The 23,859-nt window shown below is 41.3% G+C and overlaps 1 protein-coding gene across 3 annotated transcripts in view; it reads left to right on the top strand.

Moving 5' to 3' along the window:
• The window catches only part of LOC124795253 (transforming acidic coiled-coil-containing protein 1), a 214,961-nt gene that overhangs the window by 163,547 nt on the left and 27,555 nt on the right, over positions 1-23,859 (top strand). For all 3 annotated transcript variants that reach the window (XM_047259195.1, XM_047259197.1, XM_047259196.1), the window contains 2 exons: positions 11,375-11,499; positions 22,755-22,916. In XM_047259195.1, the coding sequence (XP_047115151.1) occupies positions 11,375-11,499; positions 22,755-22,916 (287 nt within the window). The remainder of the gene's footprint in view (positions 1-11,374; positions 11,500-22,754; positions 22,917-23,859) is intronic.

Here is a 23,859-nt window from a genome sequence, read left to right as displayed (position 1 = left end):
CGGCCTTGGAAAATGTGCATAAAGTTCACTTACTGTAATCACCCTGTAGAAAATATAAACCGTCCCAGATGTAGATATTCAAGTGGGTGTTGGCTTCATGTTTAGGTTGACTACAATAATGCATTTAGTATGCTGTTTGTAGTAACTTACTCGCATTCCTATTTTCTTGTTCAGTATTCAACCTACCCCTGAATCACCCCTATCTGGTTTCATATTTTTAACATTGCATTCACCTGACCTCTTTGTTCAATAGCAAAAAAAAAAAAAAAAATATGTTAATTTTACCACTGCCTGTGTTCAATGTCAGTGTGCAATAACCACTCATATGTGACGGGCAGCACTAACAGTGGAGGGTATATAAATTGTGTCAGTGGGATGCAAAAAAAAAAACTGTGCAGTCATAATATTGAAACAGAGCGATTTGTCTGATGTCTAAAAGGGTATGATCATATGCTTTCAGGCACGTGTCAGAAGTATTCCAGAAACGACTGAGTTTGTAAACCATTTGCATGCCACTGTGGTTAAAGTATATAGTGCTTGGCAAAATGTCACTATCCAAAACGAGTACCAAGGCAGTTGTGGTGCACAAGGGCCATAGATGACAGGGCTGAAGAGCAACTGCGGAGATATGTACCCATGAAAAGACATGCAACTGTTTATCACTGACCACCCAGAAGAAACAAGGAGCTATCATTAGTGTGTCCTCAATGACTGTTCAGTGAATGTTGCTGTGTATGGGCCTCCCTAGCAGGCGCCTGACTCTTGCATCCATACTGACTGTTGTTCATTAGTCATGAACGCTGGAATTTGCAAGCCAGTACAACTGGACGTCCACTGAGGCTCGACAGGCAGCTTTTTCGATGAATCATGTTTATGCTCCATTGGACTGATAGCTGTTTCTGTGTATGGGGGTAAAATTTCTTAAAGCAGACACCTTACACCAATCATCAAATCATCAGAAGGGTCCAGGCTAGAGGAGGGAATGTTATGGTCCTGGGAATGTTTTCATGGCATTCCCTGGTTGATCTTGTTTTCCTGGATGGCACAGTGGATCAACACAAGCATGCATCTATCATTGGAGACCATGTCCATCCACCTCTACACACAGTCTCTCTTCCCCCCCCCCCCCCCCCCCCCCCCAATCACAACGGCATCTGCCAGCAGGGCATGGCAACATGTCATAAAGCTCGCAGTGTACATGTTTGGTTCTAAGAGCACCAGGATGAGTTTTCCATACTCTGCTGGACATTGAGCTTCCCAGATTTAAACCCAATTGAAAATCTTCTTGTCCAGCAAGACCACACTGCGTACGTCGTGCATCCTCAGCCGAGAAACCTAGCGTAACTAGCCATGGCACTGGAGTCAACGTGGTTCCATACCCCTATGGGTGCTGTCCAGACCCTCACTGACACTCTTCCTGCACATCCTGCAGCAGTCTGCACTACTAAATGTGGTTATGCAGGCTTTTGACAGGTGGTCACATTTATGAGCTAGAACAGTGTATATGTTTTGTATCATCTATTACTGTATGGCATGATTTTTCATTTGTTCTCAGACTTGGTTACACAATATAATGTCTCATGAAATGCTGTCATGAGAGATCCATCTGGGGACTTCAGACAAGAGACTGCCTAAAATATACATCCAAGATTGATATTCTCTTCTTCAGCATTGTTCATTTAGGGTTTGTGGATTCATCCTTCTGGCACATTCCTAGGAGCTGTGGTTGACAGTAGATCTCCCTGCTCTTGTTCTGAAGTCATAACATCAGCTGTGGCACCTCAGCACCACCTGTAGTCCAACAAATGCCTGAAACAGAAGGTGCAAAAAGCAAGCCGACACGTTTGTTGTGTTCAGCACATAGGAAATTGTTTTACTAAGCGACATCTGCCCAAAATTAATCACTATAAGGGCAACACTGTAACCCAGATCATTTACTCATTCATACCCAACATCGAAGGAGCAGCAATTTTATAGTGGTAACTCCTGCACATATTTTAAAGTTTCAGTAATATTAAAATTTTCGCACTCTTCCATCAGATGACAGCCTTAAAACGGATGACACTTTGTAATGAGAGGAGTGCAAAGAAATTCCTGTATTAACAGAAAATGAAGCGAATAGGCATCACAGTGCAATGGGGATGGCATCTACTAATAATATTATTTACATAACAACAGTTACAGTATTGGAATAAATTTACACACAGTCAGTTTGAAAGCCTGGTTTTCTTTTCATTTCTCTTAGTTCCATTTCCTTAATTTCTTTACCTGCTTTCAGTGTTCCCATTCTTATTTCATATTCTTCAAGTAGCGCTGGTGTGTGTTCCATTCACACTCAAAGTACTGTAATCTTCATCTGTAAAATTGCAATCTCACATCGAGAACATTTTCTGTTCTTATTGTTTTTGGGCTGCGATTCTGACACTAGATTCTATAATAGAATTTTGGTTTCTGTGTTGCACATCCAGCTTTAGATAGAGGTAATTTTTCATGTAAAATATGCAATGTATTGTATCTTCATTGTCATCAGGGAGGAGAAGAATATAATAATTTGAAGTTAACAGTCATCCTATCATTTAGTGATATGAATGAACTGCAACCTTCAGTGTTGTTTAAAATTGTATTAGAATAAGAAATGAACTTGAATGTAATGAATAATATTATAAACCACCTTCTAAACAGTATATATGATTCAAAAAATTTTCCCGGGCGCATTAAAATGTATTCAAACCACCACATACAACTTAGCGATGAAAATCTACATTGCCATTGTAGGGATTGTAAATAAGTTGAATTGTGGCTTGTGGATTGCAGTTAGCTTCTACCCGTTTTGTGTAACAGTGGGTCTTATGAAATCAACTTTTCCAGAAAAGTTTAGAAAGTGTTTTGTTCCAGTTTACATAGCACATGTAATTACATAGAGATGAAATGTAATAATTGCAAAGTGTGTGTTAAAAAGTATTCCCTGTCGCGTGGATGGTTTCTTGGTCCTTTCCTTAATATTGTCATAACACATTTCCTATCACTTTATCAGCTCCTCCTCCTCCTCCTCCTCCTCCTCCTCCTCTTAGTCTTCTACTGACCCAATATAATTTTCAGGGATGGGAGCACACCTTTTCAGCTCTAGAGAAGTTTGAAGATCACTCCTCTTTCTGGAGTCTTTCTTCCACCTTTATGGTGCGACACCTTTGATGTACGATTAGTATCTGCAGTTGAAGTCAGTAATCATGTTGATATTTGATTTTTAGCGGTGTTGCCAAATATGTTTTTTGCTAATTTAGATCAACACTGAACCACCACCTTCAGTGGATCCAAGTTTACTGTTGTACGATAGAACTCAGTCTTGAACGGAGTTCAATTTCTAAACTAAGGTCAAAATTGACCTCCAGTCAGTGATGTTTATACCATCAGCTCCTAATGAAACAGCATCCATGGAGGAAAGGAATGATGCACTTGACATAAAATGATAATGCGAAAAATTGGCTTCCAAACAGTGTTTACAAACATAACACAAGCAACTTCTCGAGCCTTGGACTCCCTGGATGTGAAGTAATAGATGTTGTTAAAAGGTGGAACTATGCCTGTTCCTGCAAGTGTTTTGTCTTTTAATATTGTCAACTTACCAACTACATTGTGTGTAGCGTTTGTCATACTTAAGTTGTTGAACCAAGTGTTGGGATAAACTTCAGTATTAGTTTATGCAGATGGAAAGTTGACAACAATAAACACGAACTATGGGAGTGCCTCTTTCTGGATAATATATGAACAAGTTTCAAACTATTGAGATGTGATATCTGTTGAGAGACATGTATGAAACTACATAGAACTGTTGTGACACCTTTTGTGAAACATGATTGAACTACATGGAAACTGTTGGCATACTGTTTTTTTTTTTTAATGCAGCAATTTGATTACTGGGACATTAAGTTGGTTTCCCCCTCCCCAAATATTCCATTGCAATGATTAGCATAGCCAAAATTTAACTTCACAATCCACTTTATGTGTACCCCTATTGAAATATATTTCATTACGTAACCAATTATCTGTATCGTGATGATGATTATGGAATGCAGTTCTTTCATTGGGATGATCGTCTTCCTTTAATCAGTCAGCATCACCAATTACTAACTGCTATCCCATATTTAGAAGTTACTGTGCAAGATGGCACACAGTTTTAGCACACTGGTCTCACATTCAGGACGACTAGAATTGAAACTTGTGTCGGACCATCCAGATTTAAGTTTCCTAAATCGTTTCAGGCAGATGCCGGGATGGTTCCTTGGAAATGGCATGACCCATTCCCTTGCCCGTCTTTCCCTTATCTGAGCTTGCGCTCTGTCTGTGATGACTTTGTCGTTGATGGGATGTTTAATACCAAACAGCTGTTCCACATTTAGCACATAGCAAATTTTATGATCTGATGTTATCTATACTTACCTGATGTCTACAGTTTGTGAGCTATATACGCATGTAACAAACGTTCAGATCTTGTAATCGCTTTTGGGCTTCTGCTAAATTTTAAATTGTTTATAAACTACAAAACCAGATAGAACCGGAAGTAGTTAGACCATTATACTTGGCTTTTAGGAAAAAATGCATTTTGGACCAAGAGTTTCAATATGCTAATGAAATATAAAACTTATGTAAGACCAAGCATTTCAAATTAAAGGTCAGTATTTGTATTATAGAAAGTGTGTGCTTAAAAAGTAATTCCCCACAGTTTACATTTACCGTAATTTACAGTTTTTTTTTTTTTTTTTTTTTTTTTTTAAAGTCACGTCAAAAGTGTTACAGGGCCAATTTGACTATAAACAAAGGACGATAGCATGAATGGTCACATTTGACACATTGGGAAACGTCACAGAAATGTTGAGCAGCCACGGCAGACACTTGAAGCTAAAGTCAACTATTTCGAGAATATCTACAAAAGTTTTTTTTTTTTAAACAACTTCAAATGAAGAATGTCGGAATATACTACAATATTATGAAAATGGAAGTTGCTGCTCATCGTATAGCAGAGATGCCGAGTCTGAGATAGGCACAACAAAAAGACTGTCACAACATAAGCTTTTTTTTAAGTGTGGCTTCAGCTGCCAGAGGCTGCAGTCGTGTGTGAGAGTTGTGTTTGAACTTGTGTGTGTTGTCTATTTTCACAGTCCTTTTGTTGTGCCTATCTGCGACTCAGTATCTCCGCTATATGGTGAATAGCAACTTTCCATTTCATAATATTGCCTCATTCCATTTCCATTGTTAGAATATACTACAGCATACATATCACTCCCATAGGGACTGTAAAGACAAAATTAGACTTACTGGAGTGCACACAGAGGCATCTAAGCAATCATTCTTCCTTCAGATCATTAGTGAGTGGAATGAAAAGCAGCTCTAATAATTGGTATGATGGGAACTGCCTTTACCACGCCCCTTCGAAATGGATTGCAGGGTATAGATGTAAATCAATACTATCCGTTTTCATGTTGTGACATCTTTGAATTAAAGAAAGACACAAAGGGATTAAGTGACATTTGCTGCTGTGGACATTGATTTGAATCAGTGGGGAAAGCTGAAAATTTGTGCCGTACTTAATTACACTCTACTGATATAGTGTCCCTTGCTGATTTTTCCTCATTACTTGCAGCATTTCACCGATATCCATAAGAGCTCAAGCATGTTCGAATGTGTCCGAAAGAACAGACACCACATACATAATTAAGGCAACAACAGCCAATGATCGCATCGTTGTGGGTGCACACCACAGTCGAACTCTTTCGGGTATGATGTTGGGTAAGGGGCACTATATCAGTAGTATGTGGATAAGTTGAGAATTTGGGTCTGAAGGGAGGCACGCTAGGGTAGTCCGTGCAGCGTTGATGACCACTGTGTCTGGATGGTGCAGTGGTCAGTGCCTGCGCCTAGTAAACCGGAGACCCGGGTTCGAATCCCAGTCCGGCACAAATTTTCAACTTTCCCCATTGATTTAATCAGTTTTCACAGCAACTGATGTCATTAATCCCGTTTTGTCTTGATTGATAGTGGCTGCAGGATTAAAATGGTGCCTGTTCTTTCAAACCTATCTGAAAGAACAGACACCCACATATGTAAAACAAATAAATTCGTCCAGCTTTTCTTCAGTAAAATCTAATGTGTAGCATAATATCTCAATTTGTGGAAGAAAGCAGTTTTGGTCATTCCTCCTGAAATCAGGAAAGAACAGAACATGTCCCAATAGTTAGTAAAGGATTGTCTTGACCAGCTTTATAGGAGAGACTTGTGAAGTAAATTCCACAGTTACACATAATCAAGAACCAGGAAATCAGGAATAATGTTAGTATTTTTCAGTGTGCATTATGGTGGTATTGATCTACCTTGTAGATGGTTGAAAGTGGAACCGTCTCTGCTGTTGTCCTCAGCAGTCTGTGTTATCATTGAAGGTAGATGTTGTATATCACCACAATGTGTTATTAAGAAACACATGCTTCATTTGTAAAATACATTGCAGAGTGTCATGCCAATATAAAAAGCTGTGCAGTGGTTTTCCACCAAACGGACAGTACATGAATGGGCATTAAGAATCAACCATATCGGGCCACCATTTATCCTGTTGTGGACTGTGCTTTGCAACAGGACTCAAGGAATATTGAATGTCTGCTATTTCACCTGGGCCATTTGGATCCCTCCTTCGGATACTAATTTTCCTGAACTCAGAAGATGGAAACTTGCTGTTCCACATAGCCTCACAGCCCTTCTGGATTTAACCAATATCAAAATACACCCCCCCCCCCCCACAGCTTAGTTTATTATTATTTTATATATTTATTCACTAATATTGTCTTTTTTTGTATAGAATCTTTCTCACCTTCACACCCCTCCCCACTCCCACCCCCTCTCCCTCACACCCCTTCCCTTACCCTCCCCTCACACACCACCACTACCTCACAACCCTCCTCTCCCCCCTCACAACCCTCCTCCCCCCCCTCGCAACCCTCCTCTCCCCCCTCGCAACCCTCCTCTCCCCCCTCGCAACCCTCCTCTCCCCCCTCGCAACCCTCCTCTCCCCCCTCGCAACCCTCCTCTCCCCCCTCGCAACCCTCCTCTCCCCCCTCGCAACCCTCCTCTCCCCCCTCGCAACCCTCCTCTCCCCCCTCGCAACCCTCCTCTCCCCCCTCGCAACCCTCCTCTCCCCCCTCGCAACCCTCCTCTCCCCCCTCGCAACCCTCCTCTCCCCCCCTCGCAACCCTCCCTCCTCTCCCCCCCTCGCAACCCTCCCTCCTCTCCCCCCCTCGCAACCCTCCCTCCTCTCCCCCCCTCGCAACCCTCCCTCCTCTCCCCCCCTCGCAACCCTCCCTCCTCTCCCCCCCTCGCAACCCTCCCTCCTCTCCCCCCCTCGCAACCCTCCCTCCTCTCCCCCCCTCGCAACCCTCCCTCCTCTTCCCCCCTCGCAACCCTCCCTCCTCTTCCCCCCTCGCAACCCTCCCTCCTCTTCCCCCCTCGCAACCCTCCCTCCTCTTCCCCCCTCGCAACCCTCCCTCCTCTTCCCCCCTCGCAACCCTCCCTCCTCTTCCCCCCCTCGCAACCCTCCCTCCTCGTCCCCCCCTCGCAACCCTCCCTCCTCTTCCCCCCTCGCAACCCTCCCTCCTCTTCCCCCCTCGCAACCCTCCCTCCTCTTCCCCCCATCACAACCCTCCCTCCTCTTCCCCCCATCACAACCCTCCCTCCTCTTCCCCCCTCACAACCCTCCCTCCTCTTCCCCCCTCACAACCCTCCACCCTCACTCACCTCCTGTCCACCTCCCCCTCACTCCCCCTCCACTTCACACCCCTTCCCTCCCCATTTCCCTCACACCAATCCCATCCCCTTCCCTCCCCATTTCCCTCACACCAATCCCATCCCCTTCCCTCCCCATTTCCCTCACACCAATCCCATCCCCTTCTCCTTCACACCCCTCCCCTACCCATTTCCCTGACTCCCTCCCTCTCCCTCACTCCCTCTCTTCCTCTCCCACCCTCTTCCTCTCCCACCCTCTTCCTCTCCCACCCTCTTCCCCTCCCACGCTCTTCCCCTCCCACGCTCTTCCCCTCCCACGCTCTTCCCCTCCCACGCTCTTCCCCTCCACGCTCTTCCCCTCCCACGCTCTTCCCCTCCCACGCTCTTCCCCTCCCACGCTCTTCCCCTCCCACGCTCTTCCCCTCCCACGCTCTTCCCCTCCCACGCTCTTCCCTCCCACGCTCTTCCCCTCCCACGCTCTTCCCCTCCCACGCTCTTCCCCTCCCACGCTCTTCCCCCCCCCCCGCGCTCTTCCCCCCCCCCCCCCCGCGCTCTTCCCCCCCCCCCCCCCCCGCGCTCTTCCCCCCCCCCCCCCCCGCGCTCTTCCCCTCCCACTCTCTTCCTCTCCCACCCTCTTCCTCTCCCACTCTCTCCCAGTCCCCCCCCCCCCCCAAACTTCTGGTTTGCCCTCCACTTCCAGTTTGCCCCCCCCCCTTCTCATGGATTGCCACCCCACCCCTATCCAGGAGAGAAAAGTTCTTGCTATTGAAGTTAGGTAAACACATTAAGCAAATCAAATCATAAGAATATTCTAAGTTTAATGTACTCCAAAACAGAACTCTGTAAGAGTTTCATAATATCATATGATGTTATTTAAATATGACACACAATGGCCCCCAAGTGTGGCAAGTACTAGGAAATGGATTGGTAGCGTGTTGTTAAGTTTTCGTATCAATCTATTTGTTTGTAACATAACAAAATATAATATTTATGCTTGTCTAATATGCTGAGAGAACATATCTCAAGTAGTTCAGCCAGTCAGTATCGGGAGGAAGAACAAAAGCTGTACAAAAATATTACTTCTGTATAGCAACAATCGTATTGTAAACAGTAATATTTTGTTTGTGTGATGTGGGTTGCATTCTTGGGGCAAACTTCGCTTTGGAAGCAGTCGCCGATAAGGCCTACTTATTACAATGTCAAACCTTACAAAAACATTTTTCTGATATGTAGCTATTTACCATTGCACAGTGTGCATTTCAAACATGCTGGTGGATCGATGTTATTCGAGTTTCATTTTATTTCTTGATCATTTCTTTGCCAGTCTACACAACTGTGTTTTTATTTGTGTTCAGAGCTGCACAGTTCTATCGATTAAATATTTGACGGAGAGCAGCTGTCCACCTTTGAGGTTTTCAGTTTCAATGTAGGCATGTAACATGCATACCATTTATTTCAACAGAACTTGCATGCCAGTCCCCTGACCGAGAGAACAATTTGGAAGTTTTCTACTCATGACCTTCGATGAACTACCTTTGACATTGTTCAATATCACACAACAAATAAAAGTATCAACATATAACACTTTTAGCAATAAAAGAGATGACAAAAAAAAAACACAGGGTCCAATGATCAAACAGGATAGCCAGCTGCCTGTAACTTGAAAGTACAAGCAGCAAGTGTTCAGGTTGTGGACTCAAAGTTTGGCAATTTCAGGTGGTTACTGCAGCAACAGGCATCATGAGATTGGAGGAATGCTGTCTGGGCCTACCATGTGGCCTCGTCCCTGCTATTTCCATCATAGCTGTCAATCCTAAACAGACGGTAATGGTAGCAGGAGAAGGGTGCCAGGCACAGCATCTGGAGGCTATTGGGGGGTGGTGGGGGGGGGGGGGGGGGGGGGGGGGGAGCGAGAAAGGAGAGGATCAGAGAAGGGGAAAAGGTCAGTTGCTATTTTCAGTGTATGTCCCCCATGAGGGTGAGGGGTCTGATTTTGGAGGAGGTGATAGGTTTGGTGTAAGTTGGTAGTCACAACCATATAAAAAGCTGTACAATAATTGCAGTAGAGGTGTTGTATGATGTGGCTGCTTTCACAAGTGGTCTGGCCTATGTTGTTTTAGGATATTTCTGTGACAAGACTAGAGTAGGAAGTGCTGAGTGGGTGGATAGGGCAGGTCCATGGATCTTCCATAGTGATATGGTTCAGGATGTAGTTCAGTTTCGCCAGTTTGGGGTGGTGTTTTGTGGTGATTGGGGTGCTGTGTAGCTGCTTCTTGGGGGTGGGGGGTATGACACGGGAAATACGTTAGCAGACAAGGTCTGGGTAATAGCTTCTTTCTGCCAATGCATTTGTGAAACCTTCAGCATACTGGGCACAGTCTTGTCACTGCAGATAAGCCATTCCCAGGAAGCCGGCCTGCATGGGATAATTTTTTTGTGTGGAAGGGATGCCAGCTGTCGAAATGTGGTACTGTTTGTGGTTCGTGGATTTAATGTGGACAGAGGTGCAAATGGAGCCATCAGGTAGAGGAGGCAGCCAACATCCAGGAAGATGGCACGCTGGGTTGAGTATAAGGTTTGGTAGATGGGGAGAAGGTGTTGAGGTTTGAAGGAATGAGGACTGGTTGTTTTGGCCCTGAATCCAGATCGTGAAGGTAGACGAAAGCTTTTTGTTGTGCCCATCTGCAAATTGACATGTCATTTTTATGGTGAGTAGCAATCCATCCTTTTCATAATATTGTTGTTATTCCGCCAAGGACTTTCCAGTATTTAATTTTTACCTTAATGGTCTTATTGTGAGATATAAGTAGGAAGAAGCAATATATTGAGTCAGGTGAAAAGAAACTGAGATAAAACACAAATTGTGATTGTGTGTGTGTGTGTGTGTGTGTGTGTGTGTGTGTGTGTGTGTGTGTGTGTGTTATAATCTTGTAATGTTTGAAATTGATTGAAAAATTTCGCAAGCAGGAGACTAAAAAGCATAAAATAATTACAATAGTAAGGAGTTTAACTATTCACGCATCATTTATATCTTGCATGCGCCCCAAGCTTTTTGTATTAAATCTTTTCATTAACAATCACAAGTTCTCATAATACCTCTGTGGTGTTAGGAATATGTATGGGGTTAGAAGATATTATTTTATACTTTTTAGTCAGATTAAAACATGTGGTAAGGTAAAAATTTATTTTTATTTATATTATTATTTTTCAGTCTCACCTTATATTATCGCCGTAGTGAAATTGGCACGTAATACTATATTTCACCCCCTACTCTCTCAGAAGTGTTCGCCCTCTGTCTTCTTTCATTGTGTCCACACAACGGGACAGCCCCCCCCCCCCCCCCCCAAATCCCATCCCAGCATCTGAGTGACCTGTTACGTATAGGTCCTGTCTATACTTCCTCTGCCTGTCCCTCTTTTTTCCCATTCCTAATAGTTTCAGAAGCTAGCTTTAATGTTTTTACTTTTAACTGTTAATGTTGGCAATAGAAATGTTACCTTCTGAAGGCAAATATTGGCCTACCATTGTAACTTTATATATTTTTTTTCTCTCTAGTAAATTCTCCTTTTTATGCAATACTACATATTTAAACAACTTTTTATTTTTACAGGAAAAAGTTAAAATGTTGGAGAAAAAGATTGAATCCTTAGAAATAAAACTGAAAGAAAAGGATGAAAAAGAAAGCAAACTAAACAAGAAAATTGCTGAAATGACTGAAGGACAGGAACAAATAAGGTACCTATTCTGTGGATTGTGGTTGCTTATTTATTGCAGTCAAGCTGTAAGAATCGTGTCTCTCTCTTGGTGGATTATCAGTTTTTGAATAGTGGTACTCCAAACTGGATCACAATAGTGTATAAAAAATCTTTGGTGATTGGATTATTACATTAATTCATGAATAACATCATAATATTCCTATAAATTTTTTATTTGACTTATAGGCTAACATAATTATGCTTTGCCTTGGGCTTATTCCATTTCAAATGGCCAAAATTTAAACAAGATCCCCACTTCATCCTCACCATTTTGAAGAAATTGTCAACTGGGTGTCTGTACGGGTCCTACATGAAACAGTACCAAATTGTAGCTTGATAAATATTACGATGAGGCCGCTAGCAATGCTTTTGTGAAGGGCAGTTTTCCCGTATTGCGACAGATATTAGTAAATCACCAGAGTTATTTACTGTAGCTCTAAGGTGCCTCCCATGCTAAAAATTGGCAAGTCTGCTCAACTTTTTGGTACAACAGCTTAGTTATGGAAAAAATTCATAGTGTACAGCAGATCACAGTTTGCTGGACAGTATCTCATAAATCTTGTCATGACAAATTCTGATTGATCATATTTTTGCAGCTTCTATCGTCTCAGAGTGACAGAGAGAGATCCCTCTTTTGGGTCAAAATCACCATCAGAAGCAATGTTAGGTGTAATTGCTTCTTGAATTTCACTTATCTTTCTTTTTGCGTAACCTCTGCCATCCATCATAAACACCCTGTTGAAATTTCAGTGGATAGATCCCAATAGCAATTAAGCTTGCGTTGAAGGATTCTGATGGATAATTTCCTCTGTTACAACCTCTGACTGTGATGAAGCTGAATTGCGTTTTTTTGTTGCAAATTGTTTTCAACACTTTGGGAAAATTTTCTGATCAGCTATTCCCAAAGTGACAATCCCTAACCCATTTTCACAGAATGGTTCTTTAATTCAAGTCCACACGTTCTTTACTTGTAATAGCTGCCTTGTCATGACAATATTTATGAGCTACTTTGACAACAAACTGTGAGAAATATGCTGTATGCTAAGCACTTGTTCAGCAACAAGGCTGTTGTACCTAAAATATTGAGCAGAATCACAAAATTTCAGTATGAAAGACTCCTTATATCAGGGTCAGTCAAGATTTCAGCTCGCAGGCTGTGCCTGGGCATGAATACCAAGTGCTCAGTCTTGCTTCACATTGCACCACTACCATGCCATACCCTCTGAGCACAAGAAGGGGGAAGAGGGGAGAACTGTGAACGTGCCACATACAACTTGGTTATATGCTTCACATTTCTCAACAATATAGGTCACAAACTAAGCAAATTTTCAGTATTATTAAGTTATTTTTGGCACGCTGAAGGCATAATTTTTAATGTGGTATAGACTGCCAGCTTACGGGCAGAGCACAGACAGTGTCAGAGTGTGTCGCACTCAATTTGCCAAGTAATTGTGACTTATTTGGTTTCATAATCCAAAAAGGACTTTCACACAAATATGTCTATCAAAATCTTGTAGCACTTTTGTAACCTCATTATGAATACATGGAAAAACTGTCTGAGGAGAGCATTGTAGACATCGTGGACAGTTTTAACGTAAAAAAAATTTGTCATAAATGGAATTACCTCACAAGCCAATCAGTTAAATCTGCACATACCCAGGGTTGCTTTCAACTCAAATGGCATAGTCTTGAAAACAGCTCGGAAACAGATGTAAGATCATTATAAAACTATCCTTTTAATTCTTTCTAAGCCACAATAAATTCTTCAAACCTCGCATTTCTTAGCGTTAAACACCAGTGAGCTTAGGAAACTGCACTGTATTTTCCCTTCTGCAACATGATTTCAGAATGTGCTCCTTCTACAATGTGATTTTCTTTTTAAATGCGTTCCCACCATATCAGAAGTAGTTACCTTCAGTGTCTTATTCTGGGCAATTTGCAGTAAAGTCCACTTAAAATGTGAATTCTGCACTACATTCCGGGTGTTGTAATTTTTGCTCCTGCATTCCTTTCTTCTTCAAAAAATTAAACAGTAGCAATTTCAACGAAATCTTTAATTCTTCCTGCATGATATTGCAATGTTGTTTCATAGCAGATATGCACTACCTGTCACTTACATGAATTGAGAATTCTCATCACTCTCTTCTCTCATTCCCATTTATTTTAAATGATTGTGACGATAGATCACTGGACTGCCTCCTTTGTGCAAACAGCTACTGAACCAGTAAACATTCTTCATACCACGAACAAATAAAGCTAAACAGCACTGACAGCATTATTCTGTCAGTCAGAGAGTTGTGTGAACTAAAAAATGCCACACCACAGTGCTAAATGGAATGTCACTCTGTTCTGAGTACTTCTGAGAAGAACCAAGCAAAGTTAAGTGACACACCAGGCTTGCCCTGCCCGTGGTCTGTACATGCTGCACGTGTGACGTTCGACATGCCATGGCCGGCCCTGCCTTAGATAATGAGTATAGACCTGAAAATGTAGCATTTATTTTTAGTTAAATTCACACAAATTGAAAGGGTTGTACGCGATGTGTCTGAAAATGAGTCCTTAGTACTTTGAAATTGACTGTTTAAAAGAAGTGGTGATTGGGAAGAGTTTTGCCTGGAATGTTTGCTCTTGCAGAAAATGGACAGTCTTTTTCCAAATTGGTCTTTGCTTGTTTTCTCCTTTTGTTTGTGTTTCAGCTTTCATAAAGTGATTTCTGTTGAGAAACAGCAACATTATCTGGACTGTGAGCTGATATAACGTGTTTTCCAATTTTTTTCCCCCACCCTACTCTATAATAACAAAATTCTGCAGAATATGAAATCCAACCTTTTGTTAGTGTCGATAGATGTGGGACTCTTACTTGGCAACAATACCGACAGAACAGACGGCCCATGCAAATGCACTTGCACCACCTGCTTCTCGCTGGCAGCCAGCTTTCACTCATGTTGTGTGTTTCTGCTCATGCAGAGTGGACATAGTCAAAGGGATCACCAATCCCATCTGACATTAAGAGGGTTTTAATCAAACTCTGTGATGGACTAGTATTTCAGTATTAGTCTCTTCACTCATTTGAAAATAGGAAAAGAAAACAGTGTACAACACAAAGCACTAACTAATGCTTGCAGTAGCAGGCAATTGCTTGCTGAGCTTGGCAGTGCCGTAAACGAGAAAGTCCTGGCCAAGTCTCTACTAGTAGTTGACGCAACGACAGATCAAAACACCCGCCACCTAAAACAGTCACATTAAAATGTCTGCATTTTACTAACTTTAAGGTACTAGGTCTCATGGCTCACACCTACTTTGTATTGCTATGTGTGTGTCTTATGAAGGGTATAAATACAAAGTCAAATGGGGGGGGGGGGGGGATGCAGGAGTAGGTCTAATAATGAACAAGATCATAGGAATGCTGATAAGATACTACGAACAGCATAGTGAACACGATATATTGAGAGAAGGAAGAGAAGGAAAAATTTTAGGTGAATATGGACAGAGGTAAGGAATGAAAGAGGAAGCTGCCTGGTAGAATTTTGCACAGAGCATGTATAATCGTTGCAGAGACCTGGTTTAAGAATCATGAGAGAATGTTGCCTATGTGGAAGAGACCTGGAGACACTGGAAGGTTTCAGCTTGATTGCATCATGGGTAAGATAGATTTTGGAACCAGATTTTAAACTTTGACATTTTCAGAGGCTGATGGCCATACATAGTTTTGTGGTTGTGAACTGTAGATTAAAACTGAAAATTTTGCAAAAAGGTAGGAAATTCAAGAGACAGGACCTGGATACGTTGAAAGAACCAGAGATTGGTAGAGTTTTCAGAGGGAGCATTAAGTAACGATTGACTGAAACACAGAAACGGAATACAGTACAAGACAAATCAGTGTCTTTGAGAGCTGAACTAGTGAGGGCAACAGAGGATCAAGTAGGTATAAAGGCATTGCCTAGTAGAAATCTGTGGATCACACAGTAGATATTGAATTGAGGAAAGGAGAAAATACAAAACCACAGCAAATGAAGCAAGCAAAATGGAATAAAAACATCTAAAAAACGAGATCAACAGGGAATGCAAAATGTCTGAAGTAGGAATGGCTAGAGGACATACAAATGTAAGGATATCGAAGCATACATCTTGATGGAAAAGGTAGGTACCACCTGTAGGAAAAGTAAAGAGGCCTACGGAGAAGAGAAAAGCAGCTGTATGAATATCAAGAACTCGGGTGGAAAACCAGTACTAAGCAAAGAAGGGAAAGTTCAAAGTTGGAAAAAGAATGTAGAGGGCTATTCAAGGCAATATTATTGAAAGATTAAAAGGCATAGATGAATATGAGGTAGGAGATATGATACTATGAGAATAATTTAACTGAACACTGAAAGACTGAGGTCTGATTTGGGAGGACAACAGTTCAAACCCCCGTCCAGCCATCCTGATTTAGGTTTTCTGTGATTTCCCTAAACCGGTTCAGTCAAATGCCGGGATGGTTCCTTTGAAAGGGCAAGACCGACTTCCTTCTGTAATCCAATGGGACCAACCAACCATCAAGGTCATAACAAGGCCCCAGGAGTAGACGCATTCCATCAGAACTACTGATAACCATGGGAGAACCAGCCATGACAAAACCGTGCTATCTGCTGTGCAAGAAGTATGAGATCAGAGGAATACCCCCAGACTGGATAAAAGATCTAACAATTCCAACCCTAAAGAAAGCAGGTGCTGACAAGTGTTAACATTGCCAAATTATCACTTTAATAAGGCATGGTTGCAAAATACTAAAACACATTCCTTACAGAAGAATAGAGAAACAGAAGATGATCAAATTCCTGAGAAATGTAAGGACATGCAAGGCAGTACTGACCCTATAATTTCTCTTAGGAGATAAGGAATGACAACTTTATGTTTATTGCATTTGTAAGACTGACTTTGACAACATTGACTGGAATACACTCTTTGAATTTCTGACAGTAGTAAGAGTAAAATACTAGAAGCGTAAAGCTATTTACAACTGGAAGGCAGGAGGGCATGGAGGGTGAGCAGTAGTTGAGAAGGGAATCAGGCTGATTTGTAGCCTTTCCTTGATACTATTCAATCCGTCCATTGAGCAAGCAGTAAAGAAATATTTGGAGTAGTTAGGGTTTAGGAAACAGAAATAACAACTTTGAAGTTTGACGATGACTTGTAATCCTCTGAGACAGCAAAGAACTTGGAAGAGCAGTTGACTGGACTGCAAAGTGTCCTGAAAGGAGGATGTAAGATGAACATCAACAAATTCAAAACAAGGATACTGGAGCATGATAGAATTAAATCAGGTGATTCTTGGGAATTAGGTTAGGAAACAAGGCGGTAAACATAGTAGAGGGGTTTTGCTCTTTGTGCAGCAAAATAACTGATGCTCAGCAAAGTAGAGAGGATATAAAATGTGGAATGACAGTGGCAAGAAGAGACTGTGGAGAAAATGAGCTTGTCAACATCAAATATGATTTGTGTATTAGCAGATCTTTTCTGTAAGTATTGGTCTGGAGTATGGCATTGTGTGGAAGCCAAACATGACCGATAAACAGTTCAAACTAGAAGACAATAGAAGTTTTTGAAGTGTGGTGCTAAAGAAGAATGCTTAAGATTAGATGGTAGATCATGTAAGTAATGAGGTGGTACTGAATAGAACTAAGCAGAAGAGAAATTTGTGCCACAACTTGACTAAAAGAAGGGATTGGTTGATAAGGACACATTCTGAGACATGAAGGAATCACCAATTTAGTATTGGAGAGAAGTGTTGGAGGGGGGTTTTAAAAATTGTAGACAGTAAGCATGCTTAAAAGCAGTAGGTTGCTGTCATTATTCCGAAATGAAGAGGCTTGCACAGGGTACAGTAGCATGGAGAGCTGCATCACAGAAAACAAAATGCCGTGATCATCAGCTCCTCTTCTTCTTGTATAGACCATTCAGCCACCCGTACTTGTCATAGCACCAAAGCATCTAGATCCCTGATACATTGTTGCGTTCATGCACTTCCTATTTTGCGAACATGTTCTTATGCATAATGCACATCCTCTTTCCAAATTGTGCTTAAGATTATGTGCAACAGTGAAAATTGGTTAAGTTTTCAATATTTGTATGCAGAAAATAAAGACATTTCAAACTATCTCTGATAAAATAGTTCATCTGAATAGAATTCAGCACGAAATAACATTTACTACATGATTTCGTGTTCTCCCATTTTGAGGCAAAGTTCGCTTGTTCTAAGGTTTTTGACGGCGATTTAAAGTGTGGAGTAGACGTACAAACTTTCCACTTCTTTTATATGAGGTGACTTACTTGAGATTCACAGCCAATCTTGTTTGCTGGAAAACTCTCGACTTCATCTCCGTAGAATGATGCTACGAGGGTAATCCCAAAAGTAAGGTCTCCTATTTTTTTTATAAGTACAGAACTCTGTTTGTGTGGCAGTTGGTCACACTGTTATGTAGAGTGCTTCACGCACTGTGTGTAAACATGCGCACGCCGCGCTGAGGCGCTCAGTCTTGGCATGGCAGCCGTTGAGAATGGAGCTCCCATTAGATGTTACCGCCAAGTGCGAATTGTGCGCAGTTATTCGGTTTTTGAACGCAAAGGGCACTGCGCTGATTGAAATCCATCGCCAATTGACGGAAGTGTATGGTGAGTCGTGCATGGGTGTCAAAAATGTTCGTAAGTGGTGTAGAGAGTTTGGAGCTGGTCTGACCGAAATTCACAACGAACAAAGGAGCGGGAGACCGTCAGTTTCTGAGGAGACAGTGTTGAAGGTTGAGCAACGCATGCGTGAAGATCAGCGGATCACCCTGGATGATCTCTCCATGTTGGTTCCTGAGGTTTCCCGAAGCACCGCTCACAGAATTTTAACAGAAACATTGAACTACTGGAAGGTGTGTGCAAGATGGGTGCCACGCATGCTGACTGAGGACCACATGCGGCAACAAGTTCATGCTTCCCGCACATTTCTTCACCGCCTTGCAGCCGAACAGGACAACTTTCTGGACTCAGTTGTCATGGGTGTCAAAACCTGGGCATACCACTTTACACCTGAGACCAAGCAACAAGCACACCAGTGGCGGCATCCTTGGCCAAAGCCGCGGAAATTCAAACAAACACAGTCTGCTGGTAAAGTCATGTCAACCATTCTTTGGGATCGGAAAAGGGTATTGTTGGTCGACTTTATGCCCACTGGGACCACAATTAATGCCGACAGGTACTGTGAGACTGAAACAACTCAAACGGGCAATTCAGAACCGGAGAAGAGGAATGTTGACCAAGGGCGTACACATTCTCCATGACAACGCTCACCCACACATTGCTTGGCAAACTGTTGCTCTCCTACAACAGTTTCAGTGGAACATAATCACCCACCCACCCTATAGTCCTGACTTGGCACCCAGTGACTATCACTTGTTCCCTAGATTAAAAGAACGTTTGGCCGGAAAGCGATTCAGCTCCGATGACCATGTGAAAGAAGAGGTTCATAACTTTCTGAACAGCATGGCAGTGAGCTAGTGTGACATGGGCATACAAAAACTGCTACAGCGTTTAAAAAAATGCATGGACAGAAATGGTGACTGTCGAAAAATAGCTAAATGTTCAAGCTGTAAACTGACGTAAACTATTGTAGAAATAAAAAGGTCTGTGTACTTATTAAAAAAAATAAGAGACCTTACTTTTGGGATTACCCTCGTAGGTACGGGAATATTTAAGGATCTGTCTACTCTGTGAAATAAGTATACGTGCGAACTTTACATTTCGTTAACCAACGGTATATTTTAACTCACTTTCCACATACATACATGACTTCTAGCAAGTCACTCTTCCATCAGATACAAATTTAATTAGATTTATAAATGAGGTGGCTTAATAACCATGACTCTATTTCACTTGAATCATAAAATATGTCTTGCCTCTACCAAGGCTGGATTAAGAGTTTTCAAGATTACTTTTTCAACTGTTCTTCTTTCACATGACAATAATCAGTGACACAGTAAGCACAGAGCTGCATAAAATCTCCATGGTTCTTCCTCTAAAACATCTATGGAATTGCCGACAAGTACCTGTCAGAGCCATTCGACCACTGCGTCTACTATCTTCCCGTGACTGATTTTAAACATGCACACACAGACGTGACGCGCAGTAGGTAGGATTTTAGCATCCCACACTCGTATCTAGAATATCGTGTGTTCAAGACAGTACAAGGCTGAGTGGTTGTAGAATTTACACAAAAATTCTCGTATCACTACAATGTATATTGACACTTGTCACAAAACATGAATTTTTCGAATCCATAATCAAGAGCAACAGTAAAGCAAACTTGGTAGTTCATTCATATCTGTCGCAATGTGTAACAGCTGGACTTGGCAAAAGCCTGGCTGGTGGCCCTAAATTACTACTCATCAAGCTGTAATTTGGCATGGCTTCATACAAGACTATAGAAATACCAACAAAATTGGAGAGTGTGGAATGGGGCCCCTTAAGCTATTTGACATGAAATGACCCTTTCCTAAATTCTTAGAAAATAGTTCCTTAACATCACAGTTTACTTGAGGAGTTTTGTATGAATAGTGTCTGGAACTGCTAACTGTACTCTTAAATACTGTTGAGTAAACAGATTAATATTTCATTGTGTTGCTTCAAAACACCATGTGCTTTATCCCATTTATGTTCACGGAATATTCAACTTGCTGTCAGTGAGATAATTTCTGTGAGGTGTGGAAGGCAGAGATAGCTCAGCCAAAAGATCGTTTGCCTGCCAAAGGTCCAGGTATGAGTCGCCTGTGCTTGTGAAAATGGATAAACAATTTACATTCCACCAATACTTTTCATTACCCTAGGTAACAAATTGTGGGTAGTGAAGCCAACCACCCAACCAAGGTGGAGTTCCTTTCAGCATCCATATTGGACACAATCTGCTAATGCAAGGGTTTCTCCTCCAGTGAGAGGATCGACCTGTGTGCAATACTTGTCGTGTGCCACTGACAGTATGACATTTTAGTAGTTAGTATTGCACTTCCTGACAAGTGGGCAGCTCAGCAATTGCCTGTGAACTTGAACTCTGCTTTAGATGACAGTTGTAAAAGTGTAGCATGAACTATAATTTTGTGAGGTAACTGGACCAAATGTATTAATTGGCCTACGGGTGCCGAGCAATTTTAGTAGATGTGACAAGCCAGCCGTAAGTGTTTTCAAAAACTTTGTGTTTTTCATTCCATTAGTTCATTTTTAATATTCTTTATTTTTATTCATACAGAAGCTTTAAATTTTGTAGTTGTGTGCTTGTGTATATGCTGTCAATAGCAAATCTATCTACAGATTTTAAAGTTTTTCGGATAGGCTGATTACTTCCCCTTTTTTATTTATGGTCATCAAGGCCCAATTTGAAGACATCTGTTTTATTACGTCTTTCACGGAAAATTATTTTATTCTAGTCTAATTAGTTGTGGTTCAGCTAATAGAAAAGTAAGATTTTTAAGCTATATAACTCTTGGTTAGAGCACGCAGAGCAACAATAGGCCTTGTATCTTCTCTTTTTTGGTTTACTTCGTTGTATTACACGTCACCATTTTGCTTCCGGTATTGTTATAATATTCATATGCTTACTGCACATCATAGGTGCTATCTACAGTGTTTTCACTTCAAGAACCCAAACACTCTTAACAGCTAGAAAATTCAGGCATCAGGATGTATTTAGCTGTCCTTTCACTCAACGCATTGTTTGTTTCGCTTGCGGGTGGCAAAAAGAGTAGGTAATTTTCCGATAAAATTATTGAAAGATTCACCAGAAATGTCATTTGACAACTTCTCAGCCTGAGCAACTTATCCAAACAGCAAATTTTGTGTGGGCATGGCTGATGCAGAGTTGAAAAACCGAATACGAAAGGATTTAATTTTGGGCAGGGGTCGGAAGAAAAATGAATGAAATGTGTAAGAAGAAATGTCTTTATGTCCAGTGCAATATATTTGAAAATTTATTTTTACTGAACCCTTAACCATAGTAATAATGAGTTGGATGGTGTTGTTATTGTGAACAGTGATTGATATTTGGCCCATTGAAGTAATCAATGAATCTGCTCCTCACAGAGAATCCCTTAGCTTTAGCTTTCAACCACTAAGGCCTACTAGGGGTATCATGTTGTACTTGGCAGTTCATTAATTTCTTATCTGTGTTGTAAGGCAGTGGGAACTGGTGTTCCTCTGCATCGTCAAACAACTGTTTTGTTTCTGAAATGTTGTATGCTCGTTCTTCTTCATGACTAAGAAGATTTGTATTACTGCTTTGCACTTCCTTGGTGCTCTTGCCAATAATGTAGTCTTCCTCCTCTTCCCTAATTTCCATGTGATTTTGTAGTGACAAAATCAACAGCTTTTTGGTCTATCACTGTGCTGCTTGTTTTGCTTCTGCTACTACTGCCACGCTGCATTGCACTGCGCCTGCAAACTCATAATGTTCTTTGCAGCGCACTGGACCTGTGCCAGTGAACCACACAAAACTGCTCCAGTCTTGGAGAAACTGTAGCGCCCATCGATTTCCAACGAACTAAGAGAATAAGTTCAAACCTTTCTGAAACTTTTTCTCACATTGACCCCCCCCCATAAAAAGTTGAAAGGGAAAAATGTTGTCACTTACTACGTTTTGGATGTTGATTTGCTAAAAATTCCGTGTTACTTACTCTGTTGGGCAGAGAAAAGTTTGTACATGTTATCGACATGTACTACTGAAGCCAACTATAAAATCATGTTGTTGTACAATACATAGTTTAGCAGATATGGCGTGATAAGTATTGAGTAACATGAAAAACCATTTTTTCTCAAAATCTTAGATATTTCTCTGTTTCAATAGCACAAAATTTTCATTGGATTAAGAAAAGTGTCGGAAGGTAGTTTTCATATCACTCTATCATGTACAGTTGTCAAATTATATAGAACTCCATTTTAATTTTTTTCGTTCTGTCATGCGCCATCTCACACCTAGGAAAACATTGCATCCTACGGCTGCATCAGACAGCAAAAAATTCAAGTATATTCAGCAGCAGGCTGCGATAAATTTCCGCACTGAGGGAAGCATAGTTTTAGTAGGTTAACAACAGATTTTACTGTACTTACTAGTAGCTTTGGTCTTAGAATCTTATACAAGGCTGCACTACTTTCTCTTGATTTGAATCAGTTATATTGTGTTAATATTTTTACTTACTGGTATTTCTTAGTACTTGTATTTCATTTCAGTATTATTATGGAAGAATACGAGAGGACAATTGCTGGACTCGTTTATGAGAAAGAGCAAGAAAAACAACGCTTTGAACATGAGAAAGAGAACCTTATAAAGGAGAAAGATACTGTGTCTGGCCATCTTGAAAATATTGAAATTGCCTTTTCAGATGTTCACAGGTATGTTGTCCTTGCAAATCCGAGGTCTTGTAACAAGTATTACAGATAATCAACTTTTTTTAAAAACAAGCTGTTAACCTGTGTTGCAGTATTACGTACGGTGGTGATTTGTAAACATGTCTTCAGACTGATTTTGTGGATATTATGGTTATTTCTGCTTCATAACGAGACTGACACTAAATCTCTTTTGGTTTTGAGTATCACCGAAAAAATATGAGCATCACTAAATACACATTTTAACCTGGGCACCAGTTTGTGTTATCAGTCTGGTAGAACTAAATACTTTGTGCATATTTCATCAGCTGATAGGGTCTGATGCTCTTATCTCAAAGCAAGTTGCTTAACTTCACATCTAAGCAAGCAATCATACAAAAGTAAAGTTAAAAACGCATAGCTCGTATGTACAAGGTTGAGAAATGGTTTGTTGGGGGTCAAGACACTAAACAGCAAGGTCATCAGCCCCCTTGGTCAAGATGTAACGCATCTGGAGTTTGTGATGTCAGCCAGAGATTTGATTGGATCATGAAAGTACGTAACAGTGGTAAAATGGATGCCAGAGCTGAGCAACAATTTGAAGTGTAGTAAAACAATTGCAGAGTACAGAATGCCTTCTAGTGGGGGGATTTGTAACAACAAAAGTGAGAAAGTTAATAACATAATGGTTCTCAGTTGGACTGCCCCAATAAAATAAAGTGGCAGATATAATCAGTTGATTAGAAGTGTGACACCAAGTGATTGTTCCCCAGGGCCCTGCGTGTGACAGTCATCCCACTGCTGATCTGTTAAAGTGTTAAGAGGGAGAAGCACCCACTGTTTGGTTGAATGCTACCCGTAAAATTGGAGGTAGGGTGCATCACAAAAAATGGACTAATCACATCTAGAAACATTTAAAACAGAGTAAAAGAGGGATGGCAAAGGCAGCAGGATGACAAGGGAAGCTAGC

Source organism: Schistocerca piceifrons, chromosome 4 (assembly GCF_021461385.2).
Source record: "Schistocerca piceifrons isolate TAMUIC-IGC-003096 chromosome 4, iqSchPice1.1, whole genome shotgun sequence".
NCBI lineage: Eukaryota > Metazoa > Arthropoda > Insecta > Orthoptera > Acrididae > Schistocerca > Schistocerca piceifrons.
This window is presented reverse-complemented; position numbering and strand designations above follow the sequence as displayed.